This window comes from Brachyistius frenatus, unplaced genomic scaffold, assembly GCF_029030835.1.
Source record: "Brachyistius frenatus isolate BFR_SWC_R1_liver_20210118 unplaced genomic scaffold, ASM2903083v1 Contig_139, whole genome shotgun sequence".
NCBI classification, from domain to species: Eukaryota; Metazoa; Chordata; class Actinopteri; family Embiotocidae; genus Brachyistius; species Brachyistius frenatus.
The window spans coordinates 655,155-680,892 of NW_027210738.1; the positions used below are offsets into that span (position 1 = coordinate 655,155).

Below are 25,738 nucleotides of genomic sequence, written 5' to 3' on the forward strand. Positions count from 1 at the left end.
TATTCATTAAAAATTGTGTGCGGGACAGAAAAATCCCCTTCTCTTCACAGACTCATCATTCGGTTAAATCAAATGCACAGACGTCCCACACCTCCTGCTGGAATCAGTGGGACTTACTCGATAAATCAAAGCTCAGACCTTTTAATAGCACAAGATAAAAAGTCATAGGGCCAATACATTCATGAGGGTTCATCTTCAGAGCACCATGAATTTGATTCATCCATCCATCCATCCATTTCTTCCGCAAATCCGTGGTTAGGTAACAGTCGAAGCTAACTCCGGGGGGGGGGGGGATCCCAAAGCATTCCCAGGCCTAATGAGATATGTAATCCCTGCAGCATGTTCCGGATCTCCCCCGGTGTCTTCTATCAGTTAGACCTGTGCTCCCTCCGGATATCGGTGCACCCTTACCCCATCTCGAAGGCTGCAGAGGAAGCTCATTTCAGCCGCTACCACCAAAAACCTCGTGAACATACATGGGGGCCGGTACATAGATCGACTAGTTAAATCCAAAGCGATGCCTTCTGAGCTCAGCTCCCTCATCACCAAAATGGTCCGGCACCGGGCCTGCCTCACCGCTGACGCCGAACTGATCCGCCTGACGAAGTCCCGCTCCGTCCTGCCCTTACTCGTCAACAAGACCCCCGCGATACTTCTACGAACTCTTTCACTCGGGGAAGGAACTACAGTACATCCAAGTACGAACGGAAATATTACAAGAAAATACTAACCTCATGTTGGTTCTGAATGAAGCTAACAGATATTAAGATCACCAAAATCAACAAGCTTCGTGCTCTGGGGCCAATTCATGTATAAAATGAATGGTAATCAATCTAATTGCTTAAGTGGTGCACTGATGTTGGCAACCCAAGAACAGTGCCAGTGGCAGGAGGAAACACGCCTGTTACCCGTTTGATAATTGCAAGTCCTCACCACCGGCCAACAGTCAATCAGGCACAGATTCACTGATCACACACGCACACAATTGTCCCGTGGTCATGCCATGTTTTGTTGTGCGCCATCGAGGCACAGGAAGGGAATACACGTCAGCCCGCTGATTGATGAATTAGTCTTGTGTCCTGTGTGCGTTCTCAATTCCCCGGTGCTCTTTCTTCTTCTTTCCTTCTCTTCGTCACTGTCTCATTCATTTTGCACTCGGCCTCCATTATCATCAGGCGTTCGTGAGCTTCCCTGGAACGCAGGCCCGGCTTTGCAGATTGCTGTCGGGGGAATTTTTTTGATGAATTCACATCCAAAAGGGGTTTGTGAAACGCCAACAAAGTCTTCCAACAATCTCAACTGATTACATTTGGGATTTTCTAAAATACTGTATGTCCATGTCAGACAGACATTTTCTCCAAATGTATTCACTTTTGTTTTAAAGAAGAGGTAGATCTGTATACCCAACGGAAATCTTTTTGAAACAATTTGTGAGGAAGGAGTCACACATTTGGCTCTCTGCAGTCCACCAGAGGCAAAAAGGTATGTGAACTTACGACAGGCATCATTTATCAACTGTTCATACACAGTTCTTTGCATAAACTCTTCAGCCTGACAACTTGATAATACGTTTGAATGCCGGTTTTTATGCACAGATTTTAAAGGTCTTTCTATGTTTGAACAATGAGGCCCCGGGAGTTTAAAATGACTTCCTTAGACTGAGGGAGTCAAAGAACGTTTGACACCAATAAAGACCAGCAGATTTCTGAAAAGGCGGTATGAAGTACTGGTCTAAAATAAAAAATGAGGCCATGCTTCACCTGGAGGCAGAATTGTATTAAGGGATTTTCAGAGTCTGGAGGAGATCGTTTGAAGCTAAAGAAGACTGCAAGATTTTAAAAAAAACACACGTGTCTGGAAAAAGTTGAGGTTTGTGAAAAGAGGTTTGTGAAACTTGAAAAATCGACAATAACTGCAAGAATGTGACGGAATTACTGATTATTGTGCCTAATAACAATCTCTGATTTCACACTACTCCTGAATAGCCGCCGAATGTTCATGAATCATGTGCTGCTGAATCGTATAAACGCCGACTACGCTCTGTGGTACCTTTTGCTGCCTATTATTAGCTCTATACATCATGATAATAATCACGCAGTCCGGCGTGTCTTACTTTTGCCGTTTCAGTGCGGTATCATCCTCCGTGGTCGCGGGCATCAGGTGTGATGAGTGGCTACCGAGGACCCCGTGCCTCTGAAGAAGGTTCATTACCGGCACATCACTCTCAATGAGTTTATTCCTGTTTACTATCCAGCCCACCTATGCAGATAATAACCTGCAATTAAACTACTGTATCAATGTAAACATCACCGGAAGAGCACGCGTAATTATTTTTTCCCGTCCCACGCACAAGTTTTATATCTCCATGTAAATGCCCATAAGTGTCTGACACTATTACAGGAGTAGAGACGCCATGGTGCATTTTTGTTGAGGGGGTTTGTGTGTTCGTCTTTAAAAGGTATCACTTTGGATTTTATACGGAAACACCTTCACATTCCACTTCATAAATTTTGTAATACAAGATGGTCAAACTGAACCCATGGCTTCGATTAAACTACAAATTACATCATTTAAAAAGCCGACTTTGAAAGAATGAACCATACCACACACACACCGCGTTCCAGGAGAGTATAATATTTATAAAATGACACAGCCTCCAGGTTAATACTATTATTAAGCAGATAAAGCAGAGGGATCCAATGATTATGACCGATTTATTGTTTTCTGCAGAGCTTAGTGCTTGCCGCTGTCAGAGGGCGCGCCTCACCCCTGAGCCATCTCATTAAAACCTTCTATGTACAGTAGAACCTTCCTCCGGGGAGCCTGGCAACTGAGTACAGTTCAATAAACTGCAGCATCCGAGTCAGCAGTGGGTCAATAAATGACAATACTTGAGGTGAAAGGTCCTGGGAGAGTGGGTCTGAAGGGAGGATACAAATCCCGGAAAATACTTTTAGAGGGCAAAGTGGGAAAAATAGTTTTCATCCTAGAAGGAGATTCAAGAGAACTTTGAACTTTGTGGGCAAGTGAATTTTAAATTAGGATAAGAGAGCAGCCATCAACTTTATTGTGCTCATTCAAGAACATCACCAGAGGCTCAAGAGATTTCTAAACCAAATACCTGATAATCTTATGTTGCCTGGCAACGATACCTCGAAAATGCAATCAAGGGTGTAATGAAACCTAACCAATTTCTCCCAGCATTTAATCAATCTTTCGTCTTGGAGATCAAGAAATGAGAGTGCTCCTCTGCATTTCAACTTCAGTCGAACATTGTTCCCGCGACTGTGAATTGTAATTCATCTCCTCTGGTTTAGAGTGTGGGAATATGAGACAATCAAGTTTCATTCAGTTGTTTGCCACAAAAAAAAAAAAAAGTCATAATAGGTCTCTGCATGCTGTTAGCGACGTGTTTGAGAATGAAAAGTCTGTGAAATGTAAACGGTCTGACCAGGATCTGCTTGCACCACCTGTTCATATATTCATACTTAAACTAGTTACGATGTGTGGAAATGTAAAAATCAAATCGGATTATACCACACAAACTAGTTCTTATGTATTGATAAGTTGTTAAATATTTCACACCCAGTAACAGGTGGAACTGTTGCACAAATACTTCGCTGGCTAACAAAGTTAACATTACGAGGGGCAATCAAAAAATTCAGAGGCTTCTCCTGCCGTGCATGAACGGTAAGCAGCACCGTGACGTACATGGAGCACGGACAAGCTATAACCTTCGTGAGTAAGTATTCAAAGTTTTGTCGCTTGATCAACATCAGCACCTGCGTTACACGCATTTTTATAACTTACTGATCTGGACGCATCTGCGATTTGAACACGGATCTGAAACATCAAACTTTTGTGTACAAATTTTGGGGAACGGAAAGAACTCGCAATGGATCTAAATCTGGTGAGTTGAGGTGGTGGGGAGCAACGATTGTCCCAATTGCAACCTAATTGCAGCTGCGTCACAGTACAGGTCAATTTGTGCCGAATGTTTTCCCTCAGGCGCCTCAGAACGTCACAGTAGAACTCGCTGTTGACAGTCTGACCCTGTGGGGACGAATTCGCGGTGCACCAACCTTGCTCATGTCAAAGAGGAAATGCAAATGCCAATCAAAACACCTCGCCCCGACTCAATGTTTCGTTACTGCAGGCTCACGGAAGCATTTCAAGGGGTCACCATTGCCGAGTTTGACGCAAAATATAAAGTGCATTTCAAATGCTGATTTTTTTAAAAAAAAATTATTGCCCCATCCATTTTATCATTCCTCCGTTAACACAAACCAGCAATTTCTCGGTCCACCAAAACTTTCCCATCCAACCACTCAACTTCCACACTCGAATTGTCCTTCAGTAACCTCTGATCTCCAGAATCTCCACACCTGCTGCCAATTCTCTCATTATCCTCTCACCAGCTGAGATTCTATTCCTGTACCTGTCTACCTGCCGGTCAGTAGGCCTTATTATCACCATCTCTATGAATAAAATCTCCAAACTCACCCTGCTTGCCTTATTGTCCGGCATTTGGGTTCTATTTCCAGTTGTCACATAAAGTTGTGACATGCTAGCTCGATTCACCACCGTTGAAGTAAGCCACGAGGTAACACCAGTCAGCTTATTTTAGTTAGATGAAGCTTTTGTCATGATTCATGGACTAATTGACATTTTTTGGATTAAAATGGAGGTGTATTTAACGCGTACACGAGTCCATATGAACGCCCCCCCTGCATGTGGTATTCACAATGTCAAAACTAAATATTTTCTGTTGTACTAATCAGTAGTTGACTAAAACTACGTACAAACTTCTAAATGGATTTCAGAATAGTTGTTGTGAACTCCACCCCAGCAAAACATCCAAACCAGCCAAAATCTGAAAAAAGTTTCTCTCGAGTCCATTTCCAACCCTTTTCTACAGCGAAAACTGTGTTCTGTGGAGATGTTTGTGGGAGTCCCCATATAATTTGGGTGAATTTGCATTTGATTTGCATGAATAAAGCCCAGAGATAATCAGACTTGTCAGAATGAGTAGGCTATATTATCTTCCTCACACAATGGCGGCTAAATGTTTTGAGAGCTTGCAGTTTAATGAAGCACTTAAACATACTTATTAGTATTAAATCTGTTCCGTAGAGAAACACAGAGGGAGCAAAGCTGGAAACCACCTGGAGAAAAGAGACAGCAGTAAATGCTTTTGCATTGTATTACAATAATTTTACCATTCCACATCAGTTGCATAAACCAAGAGAGGTTTAGCAGCTTGTTTTAGGAAATCATTGACCTAAAACCATAACATGAACATATTTAAGTATTTTTTTTAATTTATTTATTTATTTATTTTTTAAGTCTTTTAATAATATACTAATAATAATAATAAAAATAATAATGATCTTACGGACAGAAAGGAGAAAAAAAATGTTTTTTTTACATGCTTGGAAGGGAAGTGTGAGGCGAAGGGTGTTCAGTTGGTTGCAATCTGCAATTTCACCTCTAGATGCCACTAAATCATACGTGCTGCTATAAAAAAAAAATGCCAGTTTAGTAAATATGTAGCCCTTCGATTTTTCGTAAGGTGTTTTACAGAGCCCAACTTCACCAAGTGCCGGAGAAGAGTGAAGTTGACCATTAATTCACGTGGAGATTTTCATATTTCTATGTTTTCTGGAGAAGTTATGTTTTTGGTTCGTCTGTCCGTCTTCAAATTTGGCAAAAACATTCCCATCGACCCAATCTCATGAGCAATATCTCGAGAACGCTTAAAAGGAAAGTCTTCAAATTTGGCACAAATGTTCACTTGGCTTCAACAATCCAGTGATTACATTTTTGGTGGTCAGAGGTCATGGTCACTTGTGAATGCAATATCTCAGGATTGCCTCAGGGGACCTTTTTCAAATTTGGCACAAACATTCACTTGGACTCAAGGATGAGGTGAATATATTTTGGTGATTAAAGGTCAGAGGTCAAGGTCAATATGACCACATGTCCATCCTCTCCTTCAGTCCCATTTTTGTGAATGCGATATCTCTGCCTCGAGGGAATTTCTTAAAACTTGGCACAGACTTTAACTTTGGTGGTCGAAGGTAACTGTGATCTCGCTAAACATATGGTTGGCCATAACTCAATAAATATCTCAAAATACTCAAAATTCCAATAGGATCAAATCATTATTATTAGTTTTTCTATTATTCAACACCAAAACTGAGGAGCAAAAGGGAAGATTATGACCACATTTCATATCTATGACAGATACTAAATTAGTGACATCACCCTTGTCATTAATTTCCATTTGCAAATTATGGTGATTTTATATATCTTCTGTGCTGTCGGGGTTGAGGTTGTGCGTGAAGCATTACCGTTTTAGAATTTACAGCTTCTTTGCAGCAACATCTACATGAGTTTGGACAGATATGCGCGTAAACTACAATTTTGAGTGTTAAGCGGAAGCATGCAACTGCTCGGCGGTAATTCTATTTTTTCATTTAGGGTTTGGAAACTCGTCATATATATTGTTTATGTCAAAATTGTTTGCCTGTATTTGCGAAAAATTTGTGATGAGGTTATTAGCAAGGAGACACCCACCCACCAACCATTTCTCACAGGTGTATAACAACTATACAGTTATTAGGATGGCTGGTGCGGTAGACGTGATCCCTCACTGGCTTCCCACTGGCAAACAAGGGCAACTGTGTTCTTTAAAAAGTTATTTAAGGGCATTTATTAATCCGTAATCAACTCCAGCCTTTCCTTTTGCATGTGATTTTCAAAATAAGAAACAAAAACAAATGCTAAATGGCCTACTGTAACACCGACCGTACATGTAATTCAAGATTCACTGGTTAAGATATGAATCGTGCACTGACAAGTGAATCAAAAAGCACACGCCAAGGTGTCACGCGGGCCCATTATGGGCCTCTTACGGCGCCGGCAGAAAGACAAACTCCTCCAGCGGCTCTATTTTGGACCGCGACACCACTTGTTCGGGTCCCCGGCTGGACAGGGGGGGGGCCTTTCAAAACTGTGACACTGCCCAAAACAAAATGTGAAAAACCCCAAAACTTTTAGCGTCTGAGAGAAAAACGAAAAAAAAAAAAGTTGCGTCTTTCCCACGATGCTCGAAGGGGGCAGTTGTGTGTGGGATGGAGCCGTGTTCGTGCATTTAGAGCAGTCTAATACAAGAGGAAGTGGGTCACAGCTCCTCAGGGGAACCCACTCTGGTAGCTTCATCATACATGTTTAATGACAGATTGTAAGCATGTTTAAAAGGCTGCGGCTATCTGCAATAAGCCGACATGCATGTAAACACGCGCATGCAGTGAGGAGGGGAGAAAAAAAAAATCGTAAACATGTGTATGTACACTGTAGATCATATATGCACGGTTAACGTAGTCGGATACATGCGCTGATGTGCACGTATGCACTCTACGAAACAGCAGAGTAGAGGCAGCTTTATGGGATTGTACATAAATTTTAAAACTCTGATTTTGTGGTGTTTTTTAGGAGCCTTCTTTTAATAGTATGCCAGCGAATTTGATGTTTAACCTAAAATAGAAATAAAAGCCCTTTTCTTTTTTTTTTTTTTAAAGATAATTGACTTTAAGCTCCTCCTCCTCATCCTCACATGCAAAGCTCTTAATGGGCTCCGACTGACTTACATCTCTAACTCTCTGGTTGACTATGTGCCTTCCAGAACACTGAGATCATCTGACGCTGCTGGTTTATTGGAGGTTCCCGCAAAGCAGCCGAATGAAAATTGGGGATTCAGCTTTTGTCAGGTTCTGCTCCGAAGCCGTGGAACAAACTACCTGTTAGACATCAGGGAAGCCGGCTAAGTAAATACTTAAAACACATCTCTTTACTTTAGCCTTTAACTAGCTACTCCTGAAGCTCTCTTGCAGGTTGAACTACAGCGCCTTTAAAATGTATGTTGCTTTATTCTAGATTTTTTATTTTTTTTTATGTTTCATTTTGTGCATTTTATCTGTTGTTAAGCATTTTATTTCTTTACAAAAATGTTAGAATAATCCTTTATATGTGAAACACTGCGTGTAATTTCCTTGCTGTAAAGCACTTTGAGCTGGATGCATTGTAGGAAGGGTCCTATACAAATAAAGTTTATTATTATTATTATTATTATTATTATTATTATTATTGAAGTTTCAGGTGGATTTTCAGGTGTTTTTTTGGGGGCAAATTCCTTCTGACTGTTTTTAACTGCAATCCTGAGGAAAATTTCAGCCATTTCCACAAGTCGTTGTCTTTCGATTGCTGATTTTTCTTTGTGTTTTTTGCTGAAGCTCAATCTGCACACTGGAAGTTGTGGGGAATATCGGGTGGGGCTTCCTCTTCCTCCCTCTCTCTCACTCTGCCTCTCTCCAGAGTGAAAGAAAAAGAGAAATCTAACCAGCACTCCCATTCAGTCTGAGCGTAAGAAGAGACGACGGATGCTGCAAACACACACATATCTGAAATGCTTTCTGGATTCTGCTGGTGCTAATGGATGCAAGCAACAAGTTCACAGTTCACACTTCTTTTTTCCACATTTGCATTTGCAGTGAACTGGGAGCATAGTGAAACACAATGTGGTGTTTGTTAATGCAACTAGCAGGGTTTTTTTTCTTTTTTTTTTCTTTTCAGACTGACAGGCACAAGTGTAAATGAATCTTATAAATGTATGCACACACCACTTAATTGCATAGATGCAATCGGTTTATGAAAGCAAAATGATAATAAATTCAAATAAAAGTTAGATGTTAGTATTTCTCTTAAATTCTCGATGAACTTCAAAAGAAACTGCATGCCAGCCGAAGGCTTCACCTCCTTTTGAGGATTAAAAAGTCTGTTCAGTGCTTTTTCTAAAAATAAAAATAAAAACTCCTCTTAATCAGCCCCTGGAGCTCAAAACATAGAATATCAATTTAAGCATGCTGCCATGGTTACGTTGCTAAAAATACAAAACTTTAGTCTCCTTTTAAACTCTCAGAGAAGAAGAACTGACGGGAGCCTGACCTGAGTCCGTGTAACGCGGTCTGGCCAAGTCCCTGAAGTAGTAGACGAAATCCAGGCAGTTGTCGTCCTGCACCTCTCCCTTGGAGCACAGGTCGGACAGCAGCTCCAGCGCCTTTCGACAAATCTCATCCTCTCTTTCTGCAGGCATTGCCCTCCAGCATCCTCCTGACTGGTCGGCCACTCCGGCTGATCCACCACCTCTCTCTTTCTTTCTTTCACACACACACACACACACACACTCACTCACTCGCAACCCCTCTGCCAGCGCAAAGACGCACGAGAAGCACCACAGACGGCTACACCCGTGGATAGCTCCGGCGCGCTCGTCGCATCCAACGAAATCCACTCAAACCGGAGTTTTTTTTTTAGTTTTTTTTTTTTTTAGTTGGTTTTTAAGTAAAAGTAGAAGGTTTTAGCAACGATCAGAAGTTTTCACGGGTTTAAAAAAAATAAATTAAAAAAAAAAAAATCCTCTTTTGCGTGTTTTCTTTTTTTTTTTTTTTTTTTTGCTCAGCGTTGAAATACCGGCTCCAAACCAGAACCAGCGCGCAGATCTCGCTCTCTTCCTCCTGCTCCTCCTCCTACTCTTTCCCCCCCCTCCCCCCTCCCCCCGCTTTGCTTTCTCTTCTTTCCTTTATTCTATTTCTTTTCCTCTATCTCCTGCTCCGCGATGCTGCTGAATCACTACACTTGTGAGCCTTCGGGCTTCGGCAGTCCTTGAATGAATGCTCGGCTTTTACTGGGCGCTCAATTATTTCTCAATGCACTGGGATGCGAAGAGACGGACAGGAAGTTCTGCCTTCATCAACACCCCCCCCCCCACACACACACACACACACACACACCACCACCACCACCACCCCCACCCCCCTGCCATCCAACGCATCAGCCTTCCCACCACAGAGCAGAGCAGAGATTCTGCGCCTTTGTTTCCCGGAAGACGAAAATGTCAAGGAAAATCACAGCTCTCACTCTTTTGTTTACTGAGTCAAATCAAATATCTGATTCCTCTCGCCAGGTAAACACGAGTAATGGGGTTATAGCCCCCCCCCCCCATCCCCCATGTGCTCCCCGGTAAAGCAGATGTTCAAAGGGGCCCCGAACACTTGAGAAGGGCCCCCCTCGCGTGCACGAGTCTGACCTTTACCGATACAAGTAATGAAGGCAGAGAAATGACAGATAAATGTCACATTAAGGCCCCTGGTGAAGGAGCTCATAAAGGCCTCCCTGCCTCCGTCCCTCCGTGTCTTTGTGTGCGTGTGTTGGTGAAAGTATTAGCGGGGGACCTTTAAGCACGGCAACAAAAACAGCAACGTACAGTGAAACTTTTGCTGCATTTGTTGACAGTTTCAGCCGCGTATTTATGAAGCCGGTCACCGAACTGATGGCAAAATAAGTGAACGACACCTCGAGACAGAACGACGGGAAGAGAGGAAGCTAAAAACAATACGAGACTTTATTAATCCCAAGGCCGGAAGTTCAGGTGTTAAAGCAGAAAGAAATATGAATTAAAAAAATAGATAAAAGTACAATAAAATACGACGTGATACGATGGCGAGCGATTAACATATGGAAATGTAGAGCAAAGAGAAATGTGTCGGTGTCTCACGTGTTGCTGTTTTACGGCCTGATGGCTGACGGCACAAACGAACGCCTGAAACCCTCTGTCTCGCACCTGGTGGAGGACGAGTCCAGCTGATCGCAAGAAGGGACGTGAAGAAGAAGAAGAAGAAGAAGCCCGGGACGGACCTGATTTCATGCCTCATCTTTGTCCAGACTGACCCGTGAACTCGTGGTTACAACGTGGGAAGTCGTGTGCACCGCAGGTCTTGGCGTTCAACCGTGTTTAGTCGTAAAAAAAAAAAAAAAAAAAATAGATGACCAGGATGGCGTCTAGAAGCCACGGAGGCTAACAATTTAGCGTGCTAGCAGGGGGCGGGGGGGGGGGGGGGAGGTAACGTAACGTAGAAAAGATTTCAACTTTCATCCGAAAGGCGTCTTCGCATCTTACTGAAGAAATCCAGTTTCCTTTGGATAAAACGTAGACCGACCGTGACCTGCGCGACTGAGAACCTTTACAGACACGTGGGAATTGTTAAATTGTCGGGTTCCCGTCTCAAGAGCCCTGAGATGACTTATGACGTGTTTTTGGCGCTACTTCCAAAATCTGCTTACTCTGCTCCACCACGCCAAGCAATCCAGCCTCCCAGAGGGATCCGTCCTATCGTCCACATCCAATACGGGATGTGTTTAATCACTAAAAAACAATTCACTCAAAACTGTATTTCTTCGATTAAAAAATGGTTATTCACTCCTTTTTGAAGTATCCTCAGTGAGCCACTCGGCCGCTCTGATTGGCTGATGTTTCTTTTCACCCCTAGATGAACTTCTCAGAGGAAGCGACTGCAGCTCCCCCCCTTACCTCAATAATAATGATTAATATTTGACATGGTACACACGCTACTGAGTATGACGCATATTCTAAACAAAAATGAAATTGTTTACTCGGAAACAGTTTTACCTGAAAACATATTTTAAAACACTTTCGACGAGGGAGGGCACCTTGTAGTCTGGTAATGAAAGAATCGGGGGAAATTGACCCCGACATTTACTGCCTCTCTTTAGCAGATCCACAAAGGACTCATCAGAGATGTGATTCATGAAGCTGACCAACTACAATGGATGAAAACCTAATGACTTCCGCTGTCGGAAAGAAAATGTTTTATTTTCTCAGAGATCAATTGACACATTATGTTGACAGACAGGATATACCGCAGAGCACAATTGATGCTGACATGTCCTTGTAAAGCGGAGATGAGAGCGCAGCTGCTTTTTCGAAGCGCTCCCGTGTGACACCACTCAACCTTTGCTTTTTTTTTTTTTTTTGTGCAAACGCGGAGTCATGTGGCGTTTTCTTTCAATGCTAAATACCTGTTTGCTACACGGGTTCTGTAAAACTGCTGTCATGCCACCGAAGCGAATGGTCAAGATGTTTGTTTTTTTGTGTTTGTGAGCCGGATGATGTAATCCTGCGAGCTCTTAGTGGTCGGCGGCTCCAAAATATCAGAACAGAATAAAATGTTTTTAAAAAGCCAGCTCCTGTGCACAATGATGTTTCGGCTCTGGTGTGTGTGTGTGTGTGTGTGTGTGTGTGTGTGTGTGTGTGTGTGTGTGTGTGTGTGTGTGTGTGTGTGTGTGTGTGTGTGTGTGGGCGTGGGCGTGGGCACCTCCGCTCGCCGAGTTTGTTCGCATCCCCGTACATGTGTGCGTGTTATTTCTCAAAGCGCGCGTCTCGGTAAGCCTTTCTTCACGTTCGGGTGAGGGCGCGCACAGCGGACACGTCGGCGCACCTGCGCGTCCGTCGCCCTGTGGGATTTGGGGTCGGAGTTTGATTTAGCGTCGATTCGGGGGGGATTCAGCCGGGGCTCGCAGCCAGCCCAGCTGCCTCGCAGGAACAGGAGGGCATCTGTTCAGCCTACACACCAGTCGCTCTGTTCTTAAAGGCTTCTCGCGGAGCAGCATCTACATATGAACCGCCAACCGAGGTTAACGGCGTGTTACTATCATTCATCTCCCGGCTGTAGGCTTTAACCTTTACACGTCCGCTGGAGTTTGTTCGAGATTACCGGTGACGGAAGAAAAAAAAACACAAAATCCTAAATGAATCGGGATGAATGTGATGATGTGAACAAATGATGTGAACTCGTAGGAATAGTTGTAGCAATATCTGTGAAGTCATTAGATAGGGGTTTTGTTGCATTTAGGGTTACACATGTCAGTTAAATTCCTGACAAAAACCTGACAAACAAATTCCCCATGAAACACCATCACCAAACTCATTCAGTTGGTTTTGCGAAGGGAAAATGTTCCAAAAAAATACAAAACATTTTTCTAATAAACCATGAGACAAATACAGCATGTCTTAAAAAGAGAAAAATGAGATTGTACAAAGACCAAAAAAAATTTGACTTTTTGCCGCAATCTTGCAACCATGATTGTACTGAAGATTTTCTCACATATGTCCCGAGTAATTTTCCCTCCACAACAGCAGGTGGCGCCGCTTTCTCTGTTTGTCGGTGAATCGTAAAGCATTTGTAAAACAAAATGGACCAAAGATTTTGAGGGGAAAAAAAACTGAGGAAAAAGGCGAGGAACCAAAGACCAAAAGAATTTTCAAAGTAAAGCGTCTGAGGATCCTGCACCTGTTGCAGAACTCCTCACAAAAACATTGGAGGAAGTACCAATATACTGCTGTTGGATGTTTACTGTGTATGTTAAACAAAGGGCCCAAAAACATGTCAATTTTTGGGTAAAAAAACAAAATTCAGCTGCAGATAATTTGGCAGGAGCTGCTTTTAAAATGTGACGGTTAGACAAGTCTACCCCGAGTACTAAGCCAGTAAGAGTACCGACATGCAAGAGTACTATAACTTAGTGTACTTAGGTTAAGTACACCATGTTGAACACATCCACTGTTTTGTTTGTTTGTTTGGTTTTGGCAGCAATTTAACTCAAAACAAAAAAAAAAAAATCCAAATTTGGGTCACATGAGTGTAGCAGAGTGGAGCTGACACGGGGCCCATAAGTGGTGCTATTAAGAGGCTTAGTGAGGCGAACAATCCCCAAAATAGTCATGAAAAAATGATGCCGAAGCTGTTCGGAAATTACGATTGTCATGCAACAGCCAACAGAGGTTACTTTCATGTGTGTGTGCAAGCGAGAGAAACGGCTGGAAAGACTGATTAATTTACACCACACGAGCTTGAAATCCACTTGTCCGTACGGTTGGTTTGGCATCGAGAGCCTAGCGGCGGGTGGAGGGAGAGGAACAAAGAGGTTCAGGTTTGGGAGGTTCAGGTTTCATTGTTTCATGCCTCTACGGAGTGCGGTGCTTTTATTTTGACACCTGTACTTACGGAGGAAGCAGGAAGTAGGAAGTAGTGCAGGAAGCATGGTGATACCGTGCGGCCTCCAGTGTTCAATCCAAAACTCGTTACTCGCCTAGTGGTCGACCATGTGAATGTTAAATTGCAATTTGAAGAGATCTGACTGCACCTGACATCCATTTCATGGCCACTCCCAGGAAACGATATAACCCCGCCCCCTCTTGGCCTGCAGAGCCTCTTTCCCTCCAAACACACAAGGCTCTGTAAGTGAAAATGGAACTTTAATTCCACCTGTTATTTTGTTGTATTTATTCAATATTTCATGTGTTTTAAATGTCTTTATTATGACTTATGTTTGTTACCTTTAAAGAAGATGGGAAAAACTAAGTTTATGGATGCGTTAACTTTTGGTGTTTTCTTTTCTAGTTTCACTCCGATTCAATTTTGTCGGCTTATTTTTGCATGAAGTCATTAAAGGAGCCAACACGCTCGCATTCCCGGCTCTAGTTTGGCTGGCCGATTATCTACGTTAACACTTTGACAGTGAAATTAGCCTCAGTTCTTTGTGGCATTAATTCCCACTAAATGTTGGAAAACCTTTTATTTGAGGTTTTGCCATCACGTAATTACTGCAGACTCGTCAGCTGCCGGTTTCTCGTTCTACCGCATCTCAAAGGGATTCCTCTACAGAGGCCACTGAAAGACAATGAACTCGTTGTCATGTTCATTAAAAAACTAGTTGTCACATTATGAAAGTATTCATTAAAGGATGCTTGACTAGAGCCATGAAGCTAAGAAGAACAATATAAAGTACATTTTTATTTTAGTTTTGCACCTAATCTTACCAATAGGGATTAAAGCCTGTCCTCCGGTGTGAACATTGATTGTGTATAAAAGTGGTCGTAGCTTCTGGGTCTGAAAAAGTCAAACTAGTCCCATAAAATTTGAAGTCAATAAATTTTTTCCACCAGTTATCTCGATGTTGTTCGCTAAAGTCGCTCCTTCTTATTCGTTTTCTGGCGGTCCATCTGAAAATAATCCCGTCATTAATTAAAAGTTGTGTTTTTTTGGGGGGCGCGTCTGTTTTGATTGACAGGCCTGTGGTGCAGTCAGGTTACATCTATTGGTGGGACGTAGTATCGTCCGGTTTCCAATCCCATCGAGTCAGATCCACCGCTTGTCCTCTTTTTCATGATGTGTTGATGCCTTCACTTGCAGTGCAAAAGCTAAAAAAACAAAAACAAGATGACATAGTTTGGGCAAAAAAAGTTGCTTTTTTAGCTGCGTAACATTCCCACTCTGTGAAAGTACTCGTAACAAAAAAATTAACAATTTGAAAATACATACTGACGAGTGAATTAATAATGCCCCTACTGTGTAAAGTGTGGTTGCGCTGTCGTGCACCTAATTGGAATTTATGTTGATAATCGTTCACGGCCTCTGTGGCAGCATTACTCACTGATTTCAGATTGTCTTTAATTAATGGAGAAAATAATCAGCAGATGAATCCATACAGAAAAGAATAATTAAATGCAGTTGTGTTTTAATCGATACTGTGTCACATAACCAGAAGACGCCACTTAACAGTCAAACGGAGCTACAAGAATCCATGGAGGAGAGTCCACATGAGATGATGGTGCGGGGTGGTGGGGGGTGGGGGTGGAGATTAAAGTGGTCCCCGAGCAGCTGTCAATCACCCACACAGTTAATGAACCTACAAAACCTCAACACAGACCGAGAAGGCAAACACTGCCAGCCATCTTCAGCTCTTTCTGTGTGTGTGTGTGTGTGTGTGTGTGTGTGTGTGTGTGTGTGTGTGTGTGTGTGTGTGTGTGTGTGTGTGTGTGTGTGTGTGTGTGTGTGTGTGTGCTTTATATCACCTCCCATAAAGAAAATCAATGCCACACCTCTGGTGGGGAGGGGGGGGGCACAACTATCTGCCCAATCTGCATAGAGCCATGTAGTCTCAAACACCCTGCAGTCAGATAATTTATTTAAAACTTCTGTGTCAGATCAATTTCATGACACGGAGTTTGAAAACGGTTTCTTCCGACTACTACTGTGGGTGGACAGAAACGTGGACGTTTTCTCCTGTTTTTTTTTCTTGGGATTTTTTTTCTTCTGCTTTCACACTTTATTTGTCCGATTTCTTATTTTCCGTCAGGGTTGCCAAGGAAAATTTAATGCAAGGGTCAAAAGGAGGGGAGAAAAACAGGAAGAGAGGCAGCCAGGCGATTGGCGGGGTTGGAGGAAAAAAAGAGCTGAAAGGAGAGAAACAGTGAGAAGCAGAAGTCGAAGCGCTCAGTCAACAAACAAATCGGTCTTTGAAGGCCTTGGCATTTGACAGCTGGATGTGCGACGGGAAAGGGAAAGATCTGAGGTAATTCACTTTTTACAATGGAGATGGAGTAGTCTGAGACGACCCTTGAACCTTTTCAAACAATCTATCAGTCTGCAGCTTTTATCCGCATCACACCTGACATCAACACATTCCTCTTTAAAACCACTTTTTAATAAAAAATGTTTAAAAAAAAAAAAAAGTTCCTTTTTTTTCATCGGGCCACAGCCAGGAAAACTTTTAATTTTAGCATCGTGAGTCATTTTCATGCTTGTTTTTCAAATTTGACATCACCAGCTGATATAACAGAATAAATATTCAACCTACACACAAGCGCACTTGAGATGGCCGTGGCGCTAAAGAGGTTGGTTGACAGTTTAGCTGCACAAAAATGTGATGTATTAAAAAGCCTCTTTCTGTTTTAGCCATACAGTGAGTTAACCTCTTAAACGGGGGTCTCCAACCTTTTTCCCCTATGAAAGCTACTTTGACAAAGTGAAAGAGTCCAAAAATATTGTATTTATGTTATTTACCTCGTTTCTTTACGGCTCAGTGTGACAGTTTCTGCGCTGTTTTTCAGGCGCGTCGAAGGTCGCAGTTTATGTCCTCTGATCTCTGTGTGTTTCGTGGAGGGCGGAGCTTAGGGGGAGATTTTCCACTCGCTCATCGATCGCGTAATAGCATCGTTCTCTCGGACAGGTTAAAAAATAAATAAATGTACTTGGGCAGCCCGCACAAATAAGTGTATTTTTGTGAAAAGCTGCATATTGTTTGAACCTGCCGTGATCTACTTGACTAATATATTAAATTCATATTGCTCATAACTTTTTCAAACTGTGATATAAACACACTGTGACAAACACCAAAAAATATGTATGGCATTTCCAAAACTTTAAAATTATTTGCAGATGTCAGAAAAATTTGCGTTTTTTTATTTTTATTTTTTTTATTTCATGAATATTTCTCAGTGAAGACTGATGTATTTCATGTTCATACTGTCTTATCTAGTTCACAAACCTGCTGGAATGAGATACAGACACACACTTGTGGTTATTTCAACTTGCTTACCCTGCAACGTGTTCAACACTCCCCTGTTTTGTGGCTGAGTGTGGATGGATGGATGGATGGAAGGATGGAAGAATGGATGGAAGGATGGATGAATGAGGCCTCTGCAGTGTTTTTGTGGGAGTTTTTCAGCTGATTCTGGACAAACTAAAGACTTTTAGAACATCCGTCAGGTTTTGGAAGTCAATGTTTGCCACAGCAGCTGTATGCCAATGTTTACCGGGTGAGCTCGCTTTCCAAGCTGGAAAGTTGTCCTGGAAAACCCGCTGTGCGTTTTGTGGGAGCAGGGTCGAAGCATCTGAGGATAAAACTGACACTCGGAAGGTTATTTTGACAGTTGTACCGTTAGAAGTGCATATTGCCTCTGCGTCTGGTTATACATTTAAACGATCTGATTCATGAACAGCTCTACTGTAGTTTTCTGGCCATCATAAATGATAAATTAGGCCTCAAAAGGCCGTATGTTTTGGGAACGTGTCTGTTTGATTGACTGATCTGTGACAGCCCAGCTCGTACAAATAGAGTTACTTCTGGGTCCAAAATTTGGCGATGGTCGAAATACCGAACTCTACGTTTCGGAACGGCATCACTTTTGACTGCCACGTGATACCAACGGGGCGAAGTGGGCAACTATCCGAGGGCCCCAGAGCTCCAGGGATGAGGGCCTTGAGAAGGGTCCTGCTGTATTTCCCAATGCCATTGTTGACCTCCAGGTGAGTGAGGCTTAAAAGCTCTCAGAAATTACATTTCTTTTTCTGCTAAGTTTTAAAAGTAAATGTATTTTGAAGTACACATTTTGCTGCCCAAATTATGTTTTCTAGTTTCCACTATTGCAGAACAATATGAACGCAGAGCAACCAATGAATGAATATCATATTTATCCCCTCACAGCGCTTTCAATAAGTATCGAAAAAGATCGTGGTCTGAAAACTGACTTGAGCGACGAGGCATGACGTTTACTTTATTAACATTTCACTGAAAGGGAAATCACTTCCTGACCTCAACCAAAGTGCTTTTATAGCTTGAAACTAACCGCACGAGGGACTCCGGTTCCCAACATAATACCGAACATAATCCCGGCAGCAATGACATTTCCCTCATTACGAAACTGGTAAAACAAATTTGTTGGAAATAAAAAATACTTTCTAGGAGACGGGGGTCACTAGGGAGACCTTTATTAGATAGAAGCGGTAGAGAGATGACAAGTAATAAGGAAAAGAGATTCAACAAAGGTCCCCAGGTGAACTCAAAACTGGGGACAGTATTGTTCATGGTGAGCATCTTAACCCCGATGCTATTTGGTTTGGTCAGGACTCAATAAATGGTAGGTCTTAAGTAGGGATGCTATCTTCAAATCTGTTTTAAGTCTTTAAATATGCTAATTTAGTAAATATGCGAAAAACAAAAAACAAAATCCAAAATAATGTGTTTAATTACAATTCTACACAGCTTGCCTGAGGTCTGGTAGTATTCCAGCATTAGAAATCTGTGCTATACAGAAGGTTGCTCAGGGCCCGGATGCTCAGTTTTGCCCTAAAGGTCCTCCGAGTAAGTTAATCGCGATGCTCTACATAATGGGTAAACCGACTAATGAGTGAAATAAGTTCACTTTGTTTCAATAAATTTGATTTGTCAGAAAGCTAGGACATACCTTTTTAATGGGGCTGAAAACCGACTAGAACGAGCTGTGCAAATGTCAAAAGTGTAATTTGTTATCGATCTGTATGTTTCTCTCAGGGAAGAGAAAAGGGTCAAGGAAATGGGAATGCTTTTTTAGAAGCTGGAGTTTTTATGGCCTGGTAGCTCTATCTAGGGAAACCCTGTTGATGGAGAGGTGATTAGTTTTATATTACATTGAGAATTGTTGAGAGCAGCAACAACAGTCATTTATTTGAAATAAACAAGAAAAACGAACTGGTCAGTGAGGATTAACAGCAGCAGCAGCTACTCTGACTAAGCAGATAGTTAAATTTATGAACATGATGCTACCAACAAAACTTAAGAAACATATATATGGCTGTATCTCTATCTTTGAGAGTAGTTTTTAACTGCTTCCAATTAATGCAAATGAAATAATCGCAAGTCTTCAAATATCTGCAAATAGTTGCATGATGTGAATTGGACTGCACGTTTTAAAACTGCCGACTACGATCAGCTTTTGTTGATTTCATTAGAATAGTTCACAGAATTTTCGGCATTGTGAACGTTATGAACCATAAAATGATTGTGTTAGTTGAAACAGCTTAATAATTTAACGCAGATTAAGTGAGCTAGGAGTCTAGGAGTATGATTCCCGCTTCGTGTGCGAGAGGCCCCAGGTTAGAATCCCGGACGAGCCCTCAATTCATGTCATATCCCTGGTCTTGAGGAAGCAGACACATGACATGGTTGAGAACCTCCCCCACTCATACTGCTCTCAAGAAGGGTCAGCAGCACAAAAGCCTAACTAAATTAAACACATTTTTGTTTTATTTGAGGATGGAGGAATAAAAAGTTAAAGCCATCACAACCTATATAACTTTTCTCAGTAAGAAAGCCATCAGAATATTAAAAGTCACAATAGCATCTGTGTAGCTAAAATTTTGAAAGGCTGCATTAGAGAGATAGCGGTGGGGCCGTGACCGAACACGAGTCTGTGTTTTCATCTATTAAACATAAGATGGCAGGCTGGCTTCTCACAGGAACTCCTCACTGTTTTTATATTTTTTTTCTCATGTGGCAGAGCCTGCTTTTCAAACATTAACAACTTAAAGGCCCAGATAAGGAGCACCACCATTTGTGTTGTTGCACACATTTGACACAAACATGGAAACAGGCATACAGAAATAGACCAGAATGAAGCTTTTGTTGAGCCTCTCACCACTTTTTCTTGTTTTTTCTGTGTATCACAGATAAAAAATGCCTTCAGCTTTCAACAAATCTTCTTGATCTTTAGAGCAACTGCACCCCTCTGCAACTGCAGTAATTTTAGAACAAAGCATTGCTTAACTGTTGGAGCCAATATGTAGCTTTTACACTTGTAAATTGTTTTTGTTGTGTCATTCATTAAAGAACCACAAAATGTAACTATTACTGTATGTCAGCTTTATCAAAGTAGTTGTAGGTCCCTCATTTGAAAATAAAAACTGCTTATGTGGCTTTGACCAATTAAAACAAAAACGCTAACATTTCTATTTCAACCCAATATCACAGCAAAGTGTGACAGACGTCATGTGACAAACGTCAGTTAACGGAGGTAATGAGACAAAGTACAAAGACCACTGAAGTCCATGGAAGTAGGTACGAGGGGAGGCTTGGTGTCTTATGCTGCGTTTAAATGGGTTCGTATTTACCATGTACGTGAGAAGAGTCCATATGAACGGCCCCCCTCCTGTGGTATTCAAGACTCAAAATGTTCTATAAGTTCACCGGTTAGGACGTGTTTGCTGACGTTTATGGAAATATCAGCAGTCATGGAATTTCATTTTTTGTTGGAAGTTAAGCTAATATATTGTATTTTTAGCCCTGCATTCCATTACCCGCCTTTTAGCTTGCTAAATTGTTAGCCCATGCGGCTTCTAAATGACATTTTATGTTGCCGTTGCCTAGCAACAGTGCTTTTATGACCAACCACTTGAACGCCAAGCATGCGATGCACACGACTTCCCATGTTGTACTTTCTGGAAGGTGGTAAAGGATATTTTGGGGGAAGTTTAAATCCTGACCCAAACCACGTGATTTTTCCATAACCCTAACCAAAGTTATTTTTTTTCCTAACCACTTGGGTTTTCGCATAGTTTTGTTTTCCTAAATCACCTGGCACTAATTTGTTTCACGAGGCAAATATGTGACACTGATACGGTTGCCTTTAGTGGACAGGTGTGTGTATTACACACTTTGCCGTGATACCGGTTTGCCTATTTTGTCGTTTATGTATGAGGACTCCTGTCCTGGCTCTTCATCCTTCAGCAGATGATTTGATGTATTATTTGTGCACAGCCAACTGTCAAGTGTCAACACATTTAATATATTAATATTAATATATTAAATATTCATCGCTCTCCATTTTTCTGTTTTCCCCTACTTCAGGGGCACGACACCTCAGTCACTGAAGGGTTAGTGATTACAAAGATTATATTTAACTTGATTGTGAAAAACATTTGTCTCACGGGGCTGTTGAAATTGCTTTCGGATTTTTTTTTTGTAAACAAACCTGTTAAAACTTGTCGGTGTCACTAGGTCGTGTGTTTTTGTTTCCCTTTGTTTCCATTGTTTCACTCTCACTTGCTATTTTATGTTATTCATCACTGTTGTTTATCGTTTCAGGTATTTCCAAATGGGTTCATATTTACCGCGTAAGCGAGAAGAGTCCTCTCTTGTGATATTCTTTTCCTGAAAAGCTTCTAAAACAGGAGCGGAGACCGATCTAACCTAGTACAGCTGCGAAAAACCAAAACGTTGAGCTCAAAGAGGCTAAAACCCTCGTTTGACCTCTGACATTTCTTTTGTTCACGTGAAAATGTTAATTTTGTACCCCTTAACATTCAGCCCACTTTCACTAAATATCAAAAAGCTTCGAAGCATTTTGCAAGTCCCTTTCTTTTCTGCAGCAGACCATAATGACACAAGATTAACCAACCGGCTCTTCCTCACGAAAGTATCAGCTCCACGTCTCGCAATGCAGAGCACAAAATTATTGAGCATGTGGTCCCTCACTGAGAAACAGAGTCGATAAATTGACCATGTACATACATACACACTGCTGTTCTGTGCCATCTTCCTCTTCAGTTCCTGGGTTAGTATTACACTAAAGTGCTGTACACCACATTAATGCTCTTGGTCAGCAATGGCATATTAAATTATTAAAGGCTAGATCAACAGCAAATTACAAAACAGGAGAAAACCGTTGCGCTGGATCTTTTTGAAGATCATTTTCATACATGTTTTTGCGATTGGCCTTTAGTAGCAACACGTTTGTACCCTGCGTGATTCCATACATATTAAGGGAAATACTGTTTTCGACAAACATAGACAAAAGTTAACAGAGACCTCTCCACATCTTAGATTAATATAAAAAAAAACTTTGCAAATTCAAGCCTTAAAAAGACATAAGGCTTCCTTTTAAACTGTGAAAAAATATGCTGATGATTAATTAATCTTTTTTGACATACACACTACAAGCAGTCACAGTCTATGGTGAGCTTGGAAATAAAAGTGGCCTGAATTTAATTTTTTTTTTTTTTATGTAAAAACAGAATATTCAAATCTTATGACTTTGTGTTAGCAAGCTGTTGTGCAACACATTCAGTAGACACAGAACAACATTACCTTTCAGTTGGAGTTATGTTTACGGCTGCCTGATGATTGCAAGTTCAACACTTGCTCTCTTTTTAGCTCTGTTTTGGTCTCCACCAGAGCTTAAAGCTTCTAAATGCATGAAACTGTGTTGAGTAGCAATTCGCTTAGTTTGCCGTCAAGCTAAATGAATGGAAAACTTCGGCTTTATGGAAAGTCCCTGATTATATTTGCTGTGGCTGGAAATGAGGTCACTGAGACCGGTGAGAGTGAGTAAGCACCAGAAAACTAAAACAATGAGCTGAAAGAGGCCACACAGACCGGTGAGGTGATGTCAGGTCTGTTGGTCAAGACAAGCATCTCCTTCTGAATTGAATCCATTTTAAGTATAAAAATCTGAATTCGGGCAGATTCAAAAGGTAGCTTCTTTGATTATTAAAAGTTAATGTGAAAAAAAAAAAAGAAAAAAAAAAAGGTAAAACATCTTTTGTAGAGATCTTCAGGAGGCAGAGGGTCATCCTGTCTACATGAGATGACCTTCAGCGCGATCATAAGCCATCCATACCTCCTTTTATCCCCTCAGCCCACTGACTGATCTGGACAATAACCACAGCATGCCCATTCAATAACTATTGAATAACTTTTTTTTTACCAAGCATTTTATTGTTGAGTAACTGCACTGGAAATAAAAGAGACGGGACTTAAAATTCAGCCCAATAAAACAATATTAGAGTATTCATTAGAAACAGATGAAATCCTTTTTATAATTTAAGCATTTCTGGAAAAAGCTTTGGGCCATCCGGACATTAGCTCCAGCATCTGACACACCCTGTGAATTGAAAGGATCTTTTTTTTTATGGCCTGGAGTGAATTTATAATGTAATCTGGGCAGGATTTGAATTAGATTTTCCTATTAGCCATTCCCCGACCGAACCAAGACATCTGCCTTGAATCTCGCCTAATACAATAGAATTATCTCCGAGTCAGTCGATGTCTTCCTGTCCCATCCTTTCTCTTAAGACCAGCTCTCCTTTGTGATCTCCTCCTCCTCAACCTGAATGCGCTTCTTTTCATCAGGTCTTGATACCTCACTGTACTGGATGCATTAGCTTTTGTGGATAATAATGAGGGGAATATTTAGTGGAGCAGATTTTGCTATATATAGATCACACGAAAACTGTGGATGGTCTAACGCCTCCTGAACAACAAAGCCCTTTTAACTTTTCCGTTGCTGTCAGTTTGCGCCATCAGGGATCTACGTGAAAAGTATTTTGTCTGTTTCTCTCATTGAATGAAATGTAGTCCTCTTAAATACATTTCAATTTAAACTGTTTCTCTTTTGGTGTGTAAACATTAAATTAAGGATTCAGTAAATGTTCTGCCACTAATGATATTCCCCTCATGTAAAAAAAAACACACAAGACCACAAGTCAAGGCCTTTTAAACCAATTAAATGTAAAAAAAAAAAAAACACAAAAAAACAGCATGTACACGTGTAGGATAATGATTCTCTTCCTTTATCTAAAAAGTACTTTCTTGCTGCCTTCAAATGGGGTCGTGTTTATTTCATTAATGAAAAAAAGTCTGTATCAACGTCTCTTTGTGGTATTTACAAAATCGAAAGCCCCAAGTTCACAAGTTTTGACGTGTTTGCTGATATTTACTAAAATGGTGGTGGCTATGGAAGTTCAATTTTCGGTGCACGTGAAGCTAATAAATAGTCATTTTAATTATGCAAAAAACATTGATGTTCCAACGGTCTCATCTTCTCCCTCCATCATTGTGTCTTTGCATTTCCTGCATTCTGTTAGCCACCTGCCAGCTTGCGAGCCTCAGTGGCTTCTAGACGCCCTCCATGTTGCCGTTGCCTAGCAGCAGCAGATTTAAAAAAGAATAAAGAACACAGTAGTTGCTGTATCCCTTGCTCATGCGTACCCGACAATTTCCCGTTTACTTTTTTGTTATTTTAATGCCTCAGAAGAAGTGGTTTAATGTCAAATCTGGGATTGTTACGCAGGCAGACACCGGAGTTCTGGCCTGACTTTATTACATTCTCCTGTAAAGAATTCTGTATAGTCAGAAACTTTTCAAACACCTCTTTCAGAGTTATCCTCAAACAGGGAGAAAGTCATCCTGTCCATGTGAGATGACCTTCAAAGTGATCATAAGCCCATCCATACCTCCCTTTTATCCTCTAAGCCTGCAGACTGAGTTGGACAGTAGCCACATGATATCCAGTCAATAGATATTGAGCTAACTTTCTGCCACCTTTCTGGTGTTGCGGTTGCAGTGGAGGGGGGGAGGAGGGGAGGAAGTAGGGCTGGTTATTGTTCAAAAAATGTGGTACTTTAACTTTAATTCCTGTTCCTAAACTATACTGCTGTCGATGGCAATTTTATAAAACCCATTTTAAGAAAAAGGAAAAGTTACACCACATATTACAGTAAAACGATTTTCAACAATTCAATTAATGTTTTCATGCGGTTTAGAGGGGGAGAGTGTAGCCGAGGTGGTTTTCTGTAGCCACAATTAACAGATGTCCCCTAAATACCTCACATGGAAACTATTGCTAGACTCTGCAGTTTACTGATGTTCCCACATGGGTACTCTGCAAAAACTGTTTGCAATATTATTTAAAAACAAAAAAAAAAAAAAAAAAAAAAAGGTTAATAAGGTGAACTCAAAACAGAAATCTGGGAGCCAAACTAAAGCAAAAAGCTGGAAGATGCTCGTGGTTTGGTGGAAGTGTGGTGTTTTTGAAATTAGAGTATCTCTAAATTAAACAAAAACAAAAAAGTACCTTTCCCACCAATAGCTTTCAATTTTAAATTGCTGTTTGCTTTTTAAGTATTTGGAAAATTGGATATTTTATTCAGTGAGTTGTTCAAATTGCAGAAATTAAAATTTTCACTGTTTGACATAACTCATCTGATTTTCAATGTTATATTTTCTAATAAATCTTTGATTAGAGCTACTTTTTTATTTAAAAAAAATCTTTCCAGAATTAAGACAGATAATATATAAGCATTCAATATTTAAATACAGTTACACACTAAAAGAAAGTGAAGCAGTTAATGTTTGCTCAAGACATCGTTAGGTCCTAATGTTCCTATAAATGTTCTTTGAAAGAGATCTCGTCACGTACGTTTCATATATCCTTACACAGTAA

General features: G+C 41.1%; 1 protein-coding gene across 1 annotated transcript in view; it reads right to left on the minus strand.

Annotated features, from left to right (window-relative positions):
* syt9b (synaptotagmin IXb) overlaps nucleotides 1-9,763 on the minus strand; it is a 35,410-nt gene extending 25,647 nt beyond the window's left edge. Inside the window, exon 1 of the mRNA XM_069715194.1 lies at nucleotides 9,007-9,763. Coding sequence (XP_069571295.1) covers nucleotides 9,007-9,154 — 148 coding nt within the window. The 5' untranslated portion in view covers nucleotides 9,155-9,763. The remainder of the gene's footprint in view (nucleotides 1-9,006) is intronic.
* Between the last annotated feature and the right edge of the window lie 15,975 nt (nucleotides 9,764-25,738).